General features: G+C 43.4%; 1 protein-coding gene across 2 annotated transcripts in view; it reads left to right on the plus strand.

The window, feature by feature from the left end:
• ARHGAP19 (Rho GTPase activating protein 19) overlaps positions 1-7,262 on the plus strand; it is an 80,475-nt gene extending 73,213 nt beyond the window's left edge. For both annotated transcript variants that reach the window (XM_088449948.1, XM_088449947.1), the window contains exons 11-12: positions 2,879-2,956; positions 4,933-7,262. In XM_088449948.1, the coding sequence (XP_088306074.1) occupies positions 2,879-2,956; positions 4,933-4,989 (135 nt within the window). In that variant the 3' untranslated portion in view covers positions 4,990-7,262. The remainder of the gene's footprint in view (positions 1-2,878; positions 2,957-4,932) is intronic.
• The last annotated feature ends 10,534 nt before the right edge of the window (positions 7,263-17,796 follow it).

A 17,796-nucleotide genomic window follows, 5' to 3' on the forward strand; every position in this document is an offset into this window, starting at 1 on the left:
GTCATGGATTGCTCGCTTCATCTCCGGTGTCACATGATGCACCCACGTTTCATCGCCTGTAACAATACGCTGCAGGAACTGCCCTCCCTCCTCCTGGTACTGCATCAAGTGCATGAGACACAACCCCAGCCTATTGGTTTTGGGAACGTCTGTGAGCTGCTGCGGTACCCAGCGTGTACACACTTTCCTGTACCCCAGTTGCTCATGAGATGTTGTGCACAGCACCCACTGAGCTGTTCAATTCGTCAGCAATATCACTAACTCTTATACATCTGTCCTCCTGAATCAGACCTTCAGTGCAGCACTAATTGCCATTTGTGGTGGTCGTGCCTGGCCCGCCGGATCATTGCTTCTCTTGAACCTCTCTCCTGCCGTTGTGACACCAAACACGAGCCTGTTCCCATGACATGACGTTATCACTGTACACCCTGACACGTTGGCGATGAATTTCAGCTGCTGATGTGCCCATTAGGCGCAGAAATCTGATCACACTACACACCTCCGTGTTTGCCCATGTCTCTGCCAGACCCGCCATCTTACACCTGATGCTGGGACAGTATGACTGATATGAGGCGCAGTCTGATGGCTGTGAGGGGAAGCAGTGGCCTACCTGCTCTGGCCTGGGGGGAAATTAGAATGAAATAAAGAGCATTACGAACGTGAGAGGTCTTGGTACCTTACTTATTGAACCACCCTCATATATTGTAATACAAAACAAAAAAAATTAACGTGAAATCTTAATAAAATGTACTAATTAAAAACATTCGCTATATGATCTCCACTGCTAGGTAATGGGGTCAATCCAATTAGGTGTGAGTAGGGTCCTGCGAGCCGTTCTCATGACAAACTTGCACCTGTAAATCACATGTGCAATTCAATTCCAAACTCAGTGATTTTTCTAAGGAAATGAGCATTTTTTATGATTTTTTTTGTACGTAGGAGAAAAGATAAAGAAAATGTATTTTAAGGTTAAAATGTCAGGACACAGTGCAGAGCCTCTGGTATGCGCACTTGGAGGCGTATAAATAGCATAATTTGGCCGATAGACATGTCAGCTTTCATGTGACAATAATTGGTTAAATGAGGCGGGACGGGTGCGCACGGAGGTTTCAGTGAGACGGGACGGGTGCGTGGGGGTGTCAATGAGGTGGGACGGGTGCGCGGAGGTGTCACTGAGGTGGGACGGGTGCGCGGAGGTGTCAGTGAGACTGGACGGGTGCGGGCGGAGGTGTCAGTGAGGCGGGACAGGTGCGGGCGGAGGTGTCAGTGAGGCGGGACAGGTGCGGGCGGAGGTGTCAGTGAGGCGGGACGGGTGCGCGCGGAGGTGTCAGTGAGGCGGGACGGGTGCGGGCGGAGGTGTCAGTGAGGCGGGACGGGTGCGGGCGGAGGTGTCAGTGAGGCGGGACGGGTGCGGGCGGAGGTGTCAGTGAGGCGGGACGGGTGCGGGCGGAGGTGTCAGTGAGGCGGGACGGGTGCGCGGAGGTGTCAGTGAGGCGGGATAACTAGCAATAGAATAATACGTAGGCACATTAATAAAAAGTTAAATACAGCTGCCTGCAGGTAATGTCGTCCTGTTAGTTAGCAATGACAATATATTATGTTTCTCAGCCGGCTCCCAAATATGAGTACTTTTATATTATTAATGGCCTAGCAGCACAGGGAATATTGACTTTGCCCCTGGAGACGGTCACGTGGCATGATTGGGCTGTCGGCAGGGGATAGTCACAGATTGTGGTAGCTCTGCAGCCGGCTACAGGCATTCCAAGCTATGGAGGGATACGAATGAAGCTATAAAATAAATGCTTTTGATCTAGCCTGAACAAGCACCTTGCTCGGACGGGTACTCTAAAAGGCTGCAGTCCCAAATAACCTATAGGGTACAGAGGAGGATGAGCCCGGATTTGTTCCCAAACCCCTGTGTTCCATGGATTAACGAAACATACTAATTTATTTTAAATGCCACTAGGTTCTGCGTGCACAATAGTTTCTGGGTTTGGGAGCAGAATTAACTACACCGAGTTGAGCAGTGAAGTTGCATCCTACCTGCATCTCTGATGGTATAAAGATAGAGAACTGACATGATTTCTAGTAGTGTCTGGTACAGGAGTGCGTTTCCCTTCCCTGTTACTGCAAGATGGCATTATTAGTATAAATGGTGTCTCCAGCAGCTCTGCAAATAGTCTCTCTGGTCCATTCATCATCAGAGGAAGGTCAATAGTTGTCTAGACAATACTCCGGGAAAGACCATTTGCACTACAATAGACCATATAATTAAATTGCATTTAACATGTATTAAGAATTGCCTGGTATCGCTTTCCAGATTTTCAATTAAGGTTCTCGAGAAATGGCTTCCTAGAGAGAACAAGGTACCGGTAATGGATGGATAATGCCTAGATATCCTTCAGCAACCACTTTCATTTGCTTGTCTTGAAAATGACGCCACGCTCTATAATACATATGAGGACAGGTTTCATCATTTAAGCCATTCCCCATCAGATGCTCCTGTCTATAGACTTGTAGGCTTATTTTCTATTCACCCTGATAAAGGTGAAGGATTGTATCATTCCCTCTAGTTCTGTCCCTATGGAGGTAAAACCTCTGATACTGGGTGGGGGGGGGGGGTGCACTAATACAAATACTGCATTTATCTTTGCTGTTCAGCCCGGGTGAGAGCACAGAAATATGGGAGCTGTATGTAAATGCCGTGCAGACCGTTCCTTGTAGCTCTCGCAAGCCAGGGGAGCTGGGACATAGGGAGCCGACCAGGGGCGAGTACAGCTCAGGGTGTTTCCTGCTCTCTACAGAGTCGGACCATTTGCAGGCAGCTCGTTGTGATTCTGTGCACTTTCCTGTCTTATGTAATGTCTTCTGAATACAGGTATCCCAAGGTTCTCCAGCCGTTTCTTTCACCCGGGCCAAGTTAAAGCTGTCAGACGACTCTCCTGCACGGAAAGAGGTTTGTTGCAAAGTTGTACACTGTTTATCCTACCCAGAATATAACTGTTTCCTGGGCTTCAAGATAGTAATGTACAGTAATACATAATGACTAAAATAACTGATTACAGATATTTCCTTTTATATTCTGGCCTCAGTAGCGCCAAAGAGCCCCTATTGGCGCGCCAGGACCCGGGCGACTCGCCTATGCCAAGCGTCTTTTACTCTCAAAATGTGCGTTTTATTCACACAAATAAAACAGCTGGAAGCGACAAAACCACATTGCCAGCGTACACAGACCCTAGGGCTTGCCACATGTGTACATCTGTGTGCAACGGAGTCCAAATCTGTATAAAACTGGCACCGATCATGTGATCAGCCGCGGCTTTCCCTCACGCCAAGTTTTTTTGTGCGGGTAAAATCGCGTCTCTGTGTCTAGTACACTGTGAGCGTCTCTTTACTGCATCTGCGATGTGACTAAGGCACAAAATGTAAATAAAAATATGGTACGCTACTCCTCTCAGAGCACCTCGGATGCGCCATATGGCGTAAAGATGCTCCGTGTACGAGGACACCTAACCGCCCTACTTACACCCTCCATTGGGCAGGACTCTGTGACCAGCCCTGCTGGAGAGTAACGCTATTACCCCATGGTAACATGGATCCCAGTGTGGGCAGGCAGTAGAGGGCATTCAGTATATTCAAATATATATATTCACTGGTTGTCCATAAGCATTATGTTCTGATGGTGGTAAAATACCCGTGCCTTATTTTATAATCTGTCTCCTTTTGGGCAGGAGATGTCAGATTTCTTCACTCCCTTTTTCTTTTAGCTGTTAGGTTTGTTTGGGGGTTTTTTTACTTAACATTTAAAAATAGAATAAAGGTTTATTTTTTAACTAAAATGTATCAGGAACTACTCATTTCCTTTTATAAGGGATGTTCCCCAATCCCTAGATGCACAGATCTCTCATCGCAGTCACCTGCCGATCGGGTTGTGACACTGCTCCTATGGCGCTTTCCTCCAGTTCCACGTTTTACTGACGGACCTTAGCTGGGACCAGAAGCAACAATGAGCTAAAACAATGGGTGGAACCCAAACCTGTCTGAAATAAAGATATATATATTTATTTAGTTACAAGTTATTTATATTGTGAAAATTTGGCCATTTATATCAGTCCCTGCCCTAGTGGAGCTTGGTCTATATTCCCTGCCACACATGCTTACACACTCATTTTTCATTTTTGTTGGGAGACCATTAACCTACCAGTATACTTTTGGAGTGTGCGAGGAAACCCACGCAAGCACAGGGAGAATATACAAACTACACACACTTAGGGAAGTAGTGGGTAGCAAACCCACAACCTTTAGTGCTGTGAGGCAGTAATGCTAACCGTTACACAGTATGTGCTAAATTAGTGCAATGTAGGCCAAGCCCTGTGTCATCCAGACACAAGGGCCTCTGGCCACTATCTTTTATGCATCTTGTGGTAACATAGTCCAAGGCGCTGTGTCATTACCGACCACAGATTAATATTGTGCAGCCCCTTAAAACGTTTTCAGTAAGTGCCTCTACAACTTAATTCATGAGTGACCGGTCATAAAGGTCAGTGTGTGAGATGGCACCGCCACCATCCAGGCTCTGTGAGTGCGCCATGCTTGCATTTTCATGTCAAAAGGGAAACCATTGTTTGACTGCACAGTATGTTGCCTTGCACTGACCGATCATCTTTGATAAGGACGAAAGGGGATGGGTACGGGATGACGGCGGTCAAAATCCTGACGCCGGCTTCCTGACAGGGTTAGGTTACAGACACCTGTCGGTAAGTATCCTAACCCTCCCTAAACTACTAATCTTATTACAACTTTTTAGCCTTTTGTGTCTTGCAAAACCTATCACTATATACAAAGGTCTAATTTGCTTTTCTTCTTCTTTATATATAAATCTATTTAAAAATGTAATACAACCCATTTGCTTTCCCTCTGCTTTTTACACAGGGATCCAACAAATTAAAAAGGGCTCATTTCTTATCCGGTCAAGAAACTTCAATTTAAAGGTCTCAGACTATTGGACTTAAGTGGTTTTTACATTTATTTTTTTATTTTTTTTTAATTACTTTTTTTTAATATTTACAACATTTTCAACCTGTGGACAACTGTTACAAAGCAAGCTGTGACCTAACTAATCCTATGCAGACTTGTACCAGGAGAGTTTTTTTTTTTTTTTACTGTAGCCTTTTAGTTTTATGGACTTTTAACATATAAGAAATCGGCAATCTTTAACCAACGAGCTATTATTTGGATACTAAGACCTTCACGACGAGTATTCCCATGTATGGTGATATTTAATACAACATTTCTGACACAAGCATGGAGGCTTATAACGTGTCATCAATGTATGTGTGTTACACTGGTTTCACCCTACCAAATACCGCCCCAGTGTTCTGTGCATGAAGGTTGTAGTGGTGGACATGTCATTTAATGTAAGAAAAAGGAACTGGATGTGACAGCGTACGGTGGCTTTGTAAAGTGATTTATGATGAGTATTTCCATGCACATTTGGTGTTTAAGTCACTGCTTGTGTTAAGCACAAGGAAACACAACACGTGAGGTTATGGTGAAATTGTATGTGTAAATAGATGTCTGGTTCTCTAGATTGGGTCCGCCATTGCTGAATGTATTCCACAGACGAGCAAGCTTAAATGCTGCTAGTGTATAGAAGGGATGTACCCGTGGATGTTTGATTTTTATTTTCGTGTCCATAATTTTTTTAAAGTTGGTTTCATACATTAGATGTGCTCTATGTCAAAATATAGTTCTCATAGATGACTATAATCTTTGCTCAATCCTAAACCGCGGCCTTTCCCTAAATGCACATAATGCCGTTTACGTTAGCCCTGTTTGCTTATGGTGTGACGTAGATGTATAAAATACACAAGAGATTAGAATGATCTTTGACAAACTATTGTCAGCCTATAGGATATGTAAGGGTTCTAACTGAAAAACCGTGAGCACTAGTGTATCCTTACACACTGATGGCAACACATCAGGAACTCTCAGGGTTGGGGTTATAGAGGGGCAGGTGGACCCGTGCCATCAGTGACTAGCAGCTTCATGCGAAAAGCCCCTCTTTGTTGGGTCACCTGACGGGCACTGTTTGTCTGATGACTTGTGTGCTGCAAACTGGCCAGGTCACGCAATGACCAGGGCTCGTCGCACAAATACATGTAGTCTTGCTTATACATGTTTTAAGGTTCTCCACTTTGCAATAAATGGGGACAGGGGACTAACATGAAGAAGGCACATCCAGGCTTCTCCTAGAGACTTTTCCCCACTGCGACAGGCTAATGGTCCACAAGTGCCTAAGCCGGATCTGAGATGCATTAACATTTCCCATTTGTGGCTTAATTGCCCCGCAAAGCATTGTGCAGCATCCAGGTTCGTTCACATATTTGAAACTAAACTGTTTCTGCTCTTGGACCGAATTAATGGTTTAACTTCACCATAAAACACATTTTTACATAACCCTTCCACTCCCTGAGTGTGATTGACCCAAACTGGCCAAGTGTAGCACTTTGTGGCCCCCATTATCTGGACCAGTGTGATTAGCCGTCTCTGTGCACGAGACAACACAGTAGAGCATTGAACTGTATCCACACTCGGCTGTCTCGAGCAAAAACTCAATATTTAAAACTAATTTTTGTAATTGGGTAAATTAGACAACACACAAACGTATAAAATAAAAACACAATATTTTAAATATGCAAGCCACTCAAAAAAAAAAAAAAAAGCTTTTTTTATCAGACTCCTATTTTTAATTGTAAGCTCTTCGGTCAGCTTGTATTTGCTGCATGTCTAACTGTATCCTAGAAAGAATCATTGAAAGATTCTTCTCTGAACTGTGAACCCGACTTTTCATCAGCTGGACAATGTCAGCGCTTCCCTGAATAGGCAGCTATTTGAGGTCAGCGACTTAAACATTTCTCGCTAAATACAATACGAGACGAGCTTTGTCCACATGGCTGTGCCTGTAAATACCAGCGGTGTTTACCTTCCTAAACAAGGCTGAATATCTTTCGCCTTCTAAGATTTGCTCTTCCCAAGGGATTTTCTCGTGATGACCTACTGGACAATGGCACAAATGCATGAGAAATATAAACTAAATTCTGTCCTTAGTGGTTTATCGGAATGTTTGGTTTCCCTTTTTTTAATATATTGTGTTTTTCTAGTTTTAAACTTGATCCTATCTTTCTTACTGTCAGGCTGAACTGATCGATCATCCTGCCCATCCAGAACTGGAAATCCGGATGGTCGGCCAATGCGATCATTATTTCCCTCCCCCCCCCCCCCCCCCCCCCCCCCCTTGGTCTTTGCAGTATGACACTGCATGCAACGTGGCCGAATACTGTAGGACGTGGATTCAGTGGTCTGGCAATTAGACTGAACGATCAGATCTGTACATATATGGGCAGCTTTCAGCTTTGGTGTGAGATGAGAGCTTGTCAGTGGACTGTGATAAATTGTGCCTTTTCAATGGTTTTTAGGTTAGTACTTTGAAAATAACTTTATTCTTCAAGAGCTAGCATATTTTATGCTCATGATGAACTTTAAGATGCCTTGTTGCTTTTATTTGCAGAATGTTTAACGCTGAGACCAAAGGTCTTTTCTTTATTTTTTTCTTCCTTCTAATTTGGTTATTTTTTAACCAATCCAAAACTATTTGTAGGTCGTCTTTCCCAATCTGTGCAGTACAAGAGTGACAATGCTGTACTGGACTGTTTACAATTAAGGCAGTAGATCCGGCTATCCGTTCTCGGACTTTGCAAGTGTTTACCCAGGCGTACCTGGTCAGGTACATGTTTTCTGTCTATCCCTGCCAGCAGTGATGCATCTAAATTTATCAACACCACAAGCAAAGCACTTTTACATTTAGCGGGTGACTAAAAGACACTCTCCCTGTATGTGCTTTCCTTACTCCTGATTAGTGTTGCTTATAGTATATTGAATAATCCCATTTTATATTCCACATATTTCTCTATAGAGAGAATGAGACTGGCTATGATCTGTAATTGTAAAACAAGATGCTTAATTTTAAACCAAGGGCAAAAAGTCAGTGGAGTACTGAATGCCCATGGCAAACAAATGCAAAATAACCATTTACATTATCTACAACTTAATTGTTGAATGCAGCGGACCAAGGTCATACATAAGTTGCATTGGTTTTAAAAAAAAATTTAGGGAAATTCCTATAGTAAAATAGGGTTTTGCTTTTCTTGACCACGTATTCTGAAAGCATCTCAGTGCGCTGTTGGACTACACACTTTCCGACGTAAACAATCTATGGTTTAAAAAATGTGAAAAATTGATAAATGTCCAAAGAAATGTGAATTTGATCAAGTCCTCAGGATGCTGTAAACTGTGCTGACAAATGATTGTTACTATGCGACATCTCGGAAATGTCACATACCTTTAAATTCTGCGCCGGTAGGATTTACTAAATACATATTCCTATTTCTTTGTCTCTTGTCAACTGCTGATAACTACTTCTAAACCCTTACCACTAATTGCCGACTGGCCCCACAACGGTCGGAATACAGAGAAACATCTTGTGTACAATGTCTATGTAAATGTGTTTTAATGTTTTCCATTTGTGTGTTTAATATTTATGTTCTATGTATGTTCTGTGAAATGCTTATTTTTTTATTGTTTAATATTTTTAATATGGTTCACAAATAAATATTTGTCTTGCTATTTGCTCTAAGTGTGTTTGTTTTATATATAATAGTCCGTACAGAAGGCTGATTCCCGTAAACCAATACAGTACTAAGCGGAACCCTTTACCTCGCTTCCCCTACTTCCGGCGTCTCATTCCATCAATGTCACTGACTTTCATCTATGATTGAACATGCAGATGTAAATTAATCCGACACTGTGATAAGAATATCCATGGTTAATGCTGTATTTTATGTTACCGCACCAATCGCGGAACAATAGGTACATATTTCAATGCTATTTATATGGTCTACATTAACTGGTATGACCTAGTAATGACCATAAAAAATTATACTGCTGGAGAAGTCTTTAAAACGCATCAACATAACTTAATTGGTATCAAATTATGAAAGCTGAGCATGCCACTGATTATAAAACAACGCTGCAATGTTTTGTCTTTAGTGACCTGAGCGACTATATGGGTATGTAGTTATATCAGTCAACGAGTTGACACTATAATGTCGGCACGGTTAAATTGTCAACACCTTCAAAATGTCTATTTCTGAAATTTCGATGCTAGAAATGTCAGTGTAAAGGTGCGTACACACTGGGCGATAAAGTAAACGACTGAACGATAACGATATCGTTATCGTTCAGTCGTCCACTTTATCGTCCATTTTTAACCCCAAAAGGATGAACGATAACGACGATGCGCGTTCCCGCAGGTCGTTCGTCATTATCGTTCATCGGACTGACATGCAGGCCAACCTGACGATCTCGTCAGGTTGCTGCATGTCAGGGAATGGGGGAGAGAGCCCGGCGCTGGACGATATAGTTAATGATATCGTTCAGCGGCTGTGCTCAATGTCATGAACGACATTGAGCACAGCCTGCCGGGGACACACTACACGATATCACTCAGAGAGCATATCGTGTAGTGTGTACCCACCATAAGGCTGAAAATTGTGTGTCAACATTTTTTGTCAATATTGTGGTTGTTGACGTCATGTAGTCTAGATAATGTCGAGATGAATATCTAGAAAACATACTAAACCTGAAAATGTAGATGCAGATTTTAACAAGGGATTTTCCTAACATGAAGATATGAAATATAGATTTATATAAGCAGTGACCTGCACAACATGGCAATCACATTGTAATACACTTTATAATTGCAACCTCTAGCATTAAGCACATCTCCCTTGTTTGCTGAGACGACATTTGGGAGATTGAGATGTGTGGTGCCAGGCCGTGCCCCTTTTTTTTGGGGGGGGGGGGAACGTACACAAGTGCCTCCACCATTTTAACATCTGTACAAAATTTCCAATAAAAGGTGCACAGAGGTAAGTAGCCCGGGAGCAGGTCCTGGCAGTATTCTGGAAGCTATAGTGTCCCATGGAGGACACAGCCCTTATCTGCTACCGTGGTGATGACTCTTCATAGTGAGATTGTAGAAGACAAGTGCTTCATCTTCTAGATGTAGAATGCCCCAAGATCCCCTCTTAAAGGATCCTTTACTTTAAATTAGAAGTTGTATTCTATAAGACAGTGGTTCTCATTCTACAATAACCCCTTCTAGGATTATTAACTACAAATATTTGAGTTATGTTAGTAAAGAGAACTCTTCTTGTGCACTTTAGGCTGCCTGTCTATGATCTTCCTGAGCTGCCCTCAGACTCCTATAGCTGCAATGGTCTGATGGCAGCATCCTAGTTGAGCACAGCAAATATAAGCCAGCTGTTTATTGGTTTATTCATCTTATGGTAGCATGGTCTAGGACGCTGTGTCATTGCCGACCAGGGGTGAAGATAGTACGGCCCCTTAAAACGTTTTTCCGTAAGTGCTTCTACAACTTAATTCATGAGTGACCGATCACAAGGGTCAGTGTGTGAGATGGCACCGCCACCATCCAGGCTCTCTGAATGCGCCATACTTGCAATTTCATGTCAATAAGGAAACTGTGTGACACTGTATGATGCCTAGCACTCACTGGTCATCTTTGCGAAGGACGGAAGATGTGCCTGTAGTAGTTATAAATCAGATGTCCCCTGAGAAGTGTGCACCTTTCAGGACTGAGCACCAGGGGGTGCTATCTCAAAGTGAGTGCTACTGTTGCTGATATATTAGAGATGACATTACTCCCTACTTGGGAGCCACAGAGCAGATCTAAGGTGTCTGTACATGGCGCAGTCCTGATATTCCATAAAAATGACAAAACAACTTTCCAATTCAGCCACATACGTCATTGGCTAGGTTTGATGTGCAAGTGTCAGGATTGGTTCCTTTATCCATTGGATCCAGTAAGCGTGGTCAATAACTACACGAAAGCCAAACACTGTCATCATCCAACCTTATTTACAGTCCTATCTGATAATGACCCAAACTATTTACGTTTAGGTGATTTGGGGCATAGTTATCACAATCCGCACCTCTCGATGCGGATGGGATAAATTTGCCCAATCACAATGTGATATTTGAATACATCGCAAGAATATATCAAATATCACATGCAGGGACAGAGCTTGGTAGAGTTCTGTCCCTGCAAATCCTCTCCAAGCACTTCTCAGGGTACATTTCACAAATACCCAGAGTGTGTGACTGTGCATGCACTGGCTACTGCTAACCCAACCCCACTGCCCCCTCCGCTTGCTCTTACTTTGGTAATCTGGTGAGCTCCTCTGACTGCGGTCAGCTGAGTGCCGGGCTCCTGTTGTGTGACCCCGTTCATCTGATCTGTGTTGTAAACTAAGATGCCGGTTTACAGCACAGAGCAGTTGAGTGGGGTCACAGAGCAGGATCCTGGTGATCAGCTGAACGCAGTCACAGAGGAGCTTACCAGTCCCTGGGTGCAGGTAAGTGATTGATTGTTTTTTTTTTTTTTTTTCTTTTAACTAATTTAATTTTTTTTTTTTTTTTTTTTTTATACAGTGATCAGCCTGAGGTCTATATAGACACACAAGGCTGATCACAGGTGCCGGCTCTGCTCTGCCAGTCAGAGCAGAGCTGGAGGAGGTGCAATGGGGAAAGCTCTAATAATGCCATCCCCATTATTTTTTCACAATTCGATTTTAGTACATTTTGAGCAGATCACATTTCCCATTACAAGAACCTTCTGTGACTTGGAGACGTGGAGCACACAGAGTGACCAGGGCTTGGCCCACTGAACGACTGTCAGCCCAGGAGCATCAATGAGTAGTATCTGCCCAATGTGCCTTTGCTGTTTGTGTCTGAGTGGGATGTTGTTGCACTGCAACAAGTACTGTGTGTGTAGTAGAAGGAACCCAGGTCCTAGGAAGTAAATTATTTACATAGCCAGCCTGCCTCAGTACTGCTTAAGCAACAGAGCCTGGGGCCACAGTGGGAGGTGAGTGCTTGCCCATTAATTTCTATGGAGAGAGGGCCTGATTCAGAGATCGACAGAACTTCAGAGCCACCCATAAGCGGCTGTGCATGTGAGCCCATCTAAAATGCAGCAGGCGGTGTGTTTAGGAAATGGTAGCTTACCGCAGCCTGGCAATTGCGAGGCCAGGAAATCTGTGTCCACTGACTCAGACCCTGGTCTCGTCCCTCCCTAAAAAGGTTGGCACACCCGTTTCTAGGAACGGTGGTCAGCCACGCCCCAACTGCACTACCCAAACGCAGAAGCATGTTGCGCATATATATGTAGGTATCCCGCTTTTTTTTTTTTACACTATTCAACTAGTGCGGACCCACTATCTATAGACCCCGGTACTACTGTCTGTTTAGCTTGTTTCAAAAAGACTGAGTGCTATATAGAGCATTAAAACCACCAAGGACGGCTGTGAGTCTGGCAAATTACTTTCTTCTTTGTTTTAATACATTTGCAGCTTTTCACAGAGTTCTTCTTTAATAAGCCGACCCCAGGAAGGAGCTGACATTGGGCTTGGGTCAGGGCTGGGTGCTAATGCGAACGCAGCTGCGATCTAGTATGCAACGCAGCTCCGAAAATCTCATAGTTCCAAAGATCACCCGCGCATAAAGACTCCCACCGCTGCCTTGTCATCTGCGTACGACAAGCTTACATGCGTAAATATTGGTCACATCAAGCAGCCGTCTTGCCCTTGCGGAAGGTCTGTCCAGCCGCAGCCTTGGGTCCTCATGCTGCGTAGGAGATCGCAGTGGCTAATTTATGCATGCCCACGTAACAGCGTTCAAACTAACGGGCACTACTGCGTTCTTCCGAGTCCCCCCCACACACACATCACCACCCCCAAATGCTGACAGCCTGTCACTCACTGTGCGACGGATTCCTCTCTGCGTCTGTAATCGAAATGCGATCTCCATGCATATGAAGTGCGGCTTATGCACGATAGCAAACATTTGCGCGATCTGCATCTGTAATAGCCACTGCATTCAGGTCTGAATCAGGCTCATTTACTGTCCATAAGTGTAGTGTAGACTTTATTAATGTGACTGCTTAATCAGCTTCAACAATATCTTAAACCAGGGAAAATAACTTTTAAATGGTGTATGTTATAATCATCATCTCAGACTGTACCACTAGGGGGAGCTGTGCCTACATCACGAGAAAGATTGCTCAGATTTAGTTCCACAGTGCTATTTGAATTATGTAACCGGCATCCATATGTTATACATATAACAGTACAGCAAAGCGTAGAGGTTTTGTTTTCTCTGTGCTGGGTCTATTTGCAAAGATAGAAGTAACTGCTGGTTACTGGGCCATAAATTCTTTGCAGCTGTATTCTGTATAAACAAACCTCGCAGGACTGTGAGGCAACAAAATATATTATGTATCTACACACACAACCTAAATCCAGAGAAAACAAGTAGAGATCGTATTAGTCCAAAATCGCACACACGAAAAAAAAAGTTTGGTGCTATTAGTTTATAATTGAACAAAAGCTGACAGCTGGTTTACATGTCACGTCAGCCTGCGCCAAGCCTAAGAATAGAGTTCATGAGCAATTAATTAGTGGTGCGTTAGAAGTTTTGAAATCTATTGACAGTATTTATAGCGCTCTAAAAAGACTTCTATTCAAAAACGTTCTAGAGGAATGAGATGCAGGGGTCCATTGTTTCAATAATCACTTTCTCAGTGCAATCTGGGTGCGAGATTAGAACCCAATATGGCATTGCAGTATGTGATAACTCTGGAATGTATCAAATAGCACACGCAGGCACGGGTGCCATAAAGTTTTGAGTTTGGGGGTTGTCAAAATATTATTTAATTTTGGCACTTCTAAGTTGCTGAATCTCGTCCCCTCAGGGGAAACTTGAGTAACCCGCCACACCACCTATCTGATGACAGAGAATAGTAAGTCTAAGGGGTCTTTGCTTTTGCTGATTTGGCCTGTTGTAGCCACAGTACTTACCACATAAGTGATCTGTGATGGATCCGCAGGATCCCTTCCTGGCTGTCTACACATGCATTGTGCGCCCAGCTCCCAAAGGAGAAAATAAGTGGTCACATTAGCAATCACTTTCCTTCTAACACACCGCAGGGACCGACTCCTACCGGGGCTCCTGTCCTTGCGGTCCGGGCTGCCATCAGAAATTGTGGGGCTCAGGACTGACAATATAGGCAGGGCAAGTTGGTCTAGGGGGGCAAAGGGCAGGGGAGGGCGACTGGAGGGGGGGGCAGCTTCCGAGTGTATTTTTTATTTTTAAGTCTGCACCCCTAAACCCCAATTCTGCACTTTTTTTATCCTCGTTTTTTTTTACAAAGTTTGTTTGCATCGGTGAAAGGTCTGTGAAATTGAATATGGGGATAATGAAAATAGACGAAAATTATGCTTTTCGCAGCCAAATTGAATACCCCCCTATGAGCTAAAACTCCTCACCAGGAAGTCTATACACCTGAAAACACTTTATTCTCTTTGTATGGATCTGGCGAGAAGTAGCGACTGAAGCTGGGAACTTAGTAGGGCCAAGGACACAGAATATAAATGCTCCTTGTGTACAGGAAGCATAATGCAAGATGTATATATATTCCAGTCTTCTACCCTGGAATTATCTCCCAGGCTTCAGCATCGTCCTAGGAGTAAATTGGGGCTTTGTGAACCTACACAAGGGAGAAAATCTGTGTTGTGCTCAGTGCACACATCTGATGTGTAATCTCTAGAAGCAGGGTCATCAGAGGGAAACGTAAGGGCTCCTGACACAGGTATACGTCTCGGATGTGATCGTGTCATTATCTGGAAAACTAAAAAAAAAAAAAATGTGCCTAAACCATTGACGTTCCACCAGTAAGAACCACTGAGAGCTGGGAATAATGCAGCTGATGTACTGTGCCGTACAACGAGTCACAGATGTGCCTACAAATCAGGTATTTTGGGGAAACATCTGCTGGGAAAGATTTCCAGATGGAGTAATTATATATTCTTTGCATTATTGGTGCAGTTGGGAATAGACTCATTTTGGGGAGGAGGGGGGGGGGCACTAAAAAAAAATATTGAATCCAGCAAGACTGAAAGGTGGAAACACTGAGATGTCTGTGTGGTTGCTCTCCGCACAGTGCTGTGTGCTATTATTTATGGACAAGATACACTGCAAAATGTGACCTGCTCTTGAATGCCGGGATACAGCTGGTTTGTATAGTATCACAAGACAATTCAGGTTATTTACCAAATATCCAGTAACACATGGCAACAAGTCATCAAACAGCAATGATTGATCTAAGACAGCTGACAATGGCCCAAATATCTGAGTGAGTGGTCACTATGGATTTTGCTCGTTTGCACTTCTGCTTTGTGTTAGTAAATAGCCAGCAATGACTTATATGAGATGTACAGTTGTGGTATGGTAATTGGTGTGTTTAAAGCAACAGCTTTACATGGCGCTTAAAAGATAATATAATAGTTAAAATACAAAAAATATATATATTTTGCTGGTTTAATTTTTTTTTTGATTGAACAAGAAGGTAATGCAGTACCACAGTAACAATGATATAGTACAGTAAGCCTCAAGAGTGACAAAACTGTCATTTTTATGGAGGAAACAAATAAAAACATTCATGTTATTTAAATCCCCACTTAACCTAAAATACAAATCGCCCTATAAAGTAGCGATTGAGAACATTCACAGATATATACTGTTCATGTTCCAGCCAGCGCATTAACAGAAATAGATGATATATTGGGCAGGATCCAGTCAATATCCCGGCGATTGTATTTACAATGTACATTTGCTATCCATCTGGGAAGAATATATTGAATAACGTGCATACAGTATACCCCTAATTATCTGTTTCTTACACGTGATATATGAATTATGCACTTTTGGTGATTGTAAACTTGTATTTTAGATTTGTGGTCCTTTAATTAGTGAAAAGGTAAGTGGTAAAAAAAAAAACCTCTGGATTTTCCCGTACAAAGCAAATCGTCTTCATCATAACAACAACCCAGTCACTGACGCCAAACGGGAGAGAGAAAACTTTAATAAAGTCCTCAACGCTTGCCCCATTTAGACAGTTCTCACTCCTCGTCCAATCATTTTCTACATTAGCACAATTTGTCCCATGATTACCGCTCTCCCGCATGAAATAGATTTGCGGGGCCTGCTGTAATACAGACCATTATTATGTGCTCAGTGTCCGTGAAGTGGATTTTTTTTTTCTTTTCTTTTGCCGCCCGCTGTTTTGCTCAGAAATTTCGCCAGCGATGGCATTTCAGATTAGGCGTCCCATGCCTTTGGCCTGATTGAAGCCGTCTGATTCCTCCTGCACGCTGAACCGTCTATTTATTCACACTCCGGGTTTCACGCTGAGCTACAAAAATTCCTTCTGCCTCCTAGTTCACAGGCAAAGCTCCTGTTATATCTTCTTTTCAGCAATTGTTCTCCTCGCTTTTATTTAATGTCGTTTTCTGACCTATTAGGAAGCGTCTAGAGCTAATTTATCTTCTATTTAATTCTTTTTTTATTTTTTTTAAAGCACCTGCATTCAGCAGTGCTCTTCGCCACATCGTCACAGCGTTTGTGTTATAAAAGTGAGGTCGAGTTAGACATAAAGGAGATGAGGAAATGAGTAAAAACGGGTACATGAGATATTTGCAGCCACAGCGCTTTAATAGCTGCACATGGGGACCCCCCCCCCCCCCAGGTGTACAGTGTGTCACCATCTTCCCGCCATGCCAGTTCCCGGTGGTGCCATCTCTCGGGTGATGTTTTCTTTGGAAAGATGGAAAATGCACAGATGAGGGCAAAGACTCTGGCGAGGGTGTAGTGTTATAGTGGAGCGTCCTGTGATTGTATTCTGGGATAGGGATAGACAACGATACTCGATGGTTTAACACTATGGGCTCGATTCAATTGAACGCAAATTAAATAGCGTCGGGGAGGAGCTCCCGGAGCTGTTCAGAATGACCGTTCTCGCACCTTAAACACTGTGTTTAGTCGCGAGAACAGGCATTCTCAGACTAAACTTCCCGGCGCGATGCTGTTTCCGCGGCGCTAAGGACAGAAAACACCATCGTGCTTGTTTTGTCGGCTTTCTGCTCGCACCCCTGGAGGGATGCGAGAAGAAATCCTTAACAGTGCGCAGAACTGAATAGCTCCTGGAGCTCCTTTCCAGCGATATTTAATTCGCGTTCAATTGAATCGAACCCATTGATGTTTTTCTTATGAAGGCAGTTTTTTTTTTTTACCATTAAATGTTGGCTTTTCGATGGTTGTCACCATTGAATGGAGAGGAAGCGATAGCTATCCGATGTTAAGCCTGAATTCAGCTGTTGAACATCAAGCCTGGCCGTGGGTCACTGTCACGCATACACAAATCAATCTTTTTGCACTTGTACGAAACATCACGTTTGGTCCATCCTTCTAACTCTTTTGATGCGATGCTTAGTTACCATTGTACCGCAAGATACAGTGGCGGAAGCCCTTCCACCGTTTGATGGTGGGCTTCCGATGTCCATAGCTATTCTGGGGGCTGGGGAGTACACACCATCTACACAGGACACCCAATGGGGTCTGGCCATACCCCCTAGCATTAGAATACGCTAGAGCTCTTGACCACTCTGGTTGCTTGAAACACGTAAACTGCTGTCACTCTCATGTTAAATATGCAGATAAGCGGGTTATTAATCCAGGCCTCTGGTGTGATAGTTACTGCATAGTGCATACCCACAGACCGACTCAATAGTGTAGAAACTCCCCATAAAAGTGCATTTG

Source organism: Taudactylus pleione, unplaced genomic scaffold (genome assembly GCF_031769625.1).
Source record: "Taudactylus pleione unplaced genomic scaffold, aTauple2 ptg000502l, whole genome shotgun sequence".
In the NCBI taxonomy this organism is placed as follows: Eukaryota; Metazoa; Chordata; class Amphibia; order Anura; family Myobatrachidae; genus Taudactylus; species Taudactylus pleione.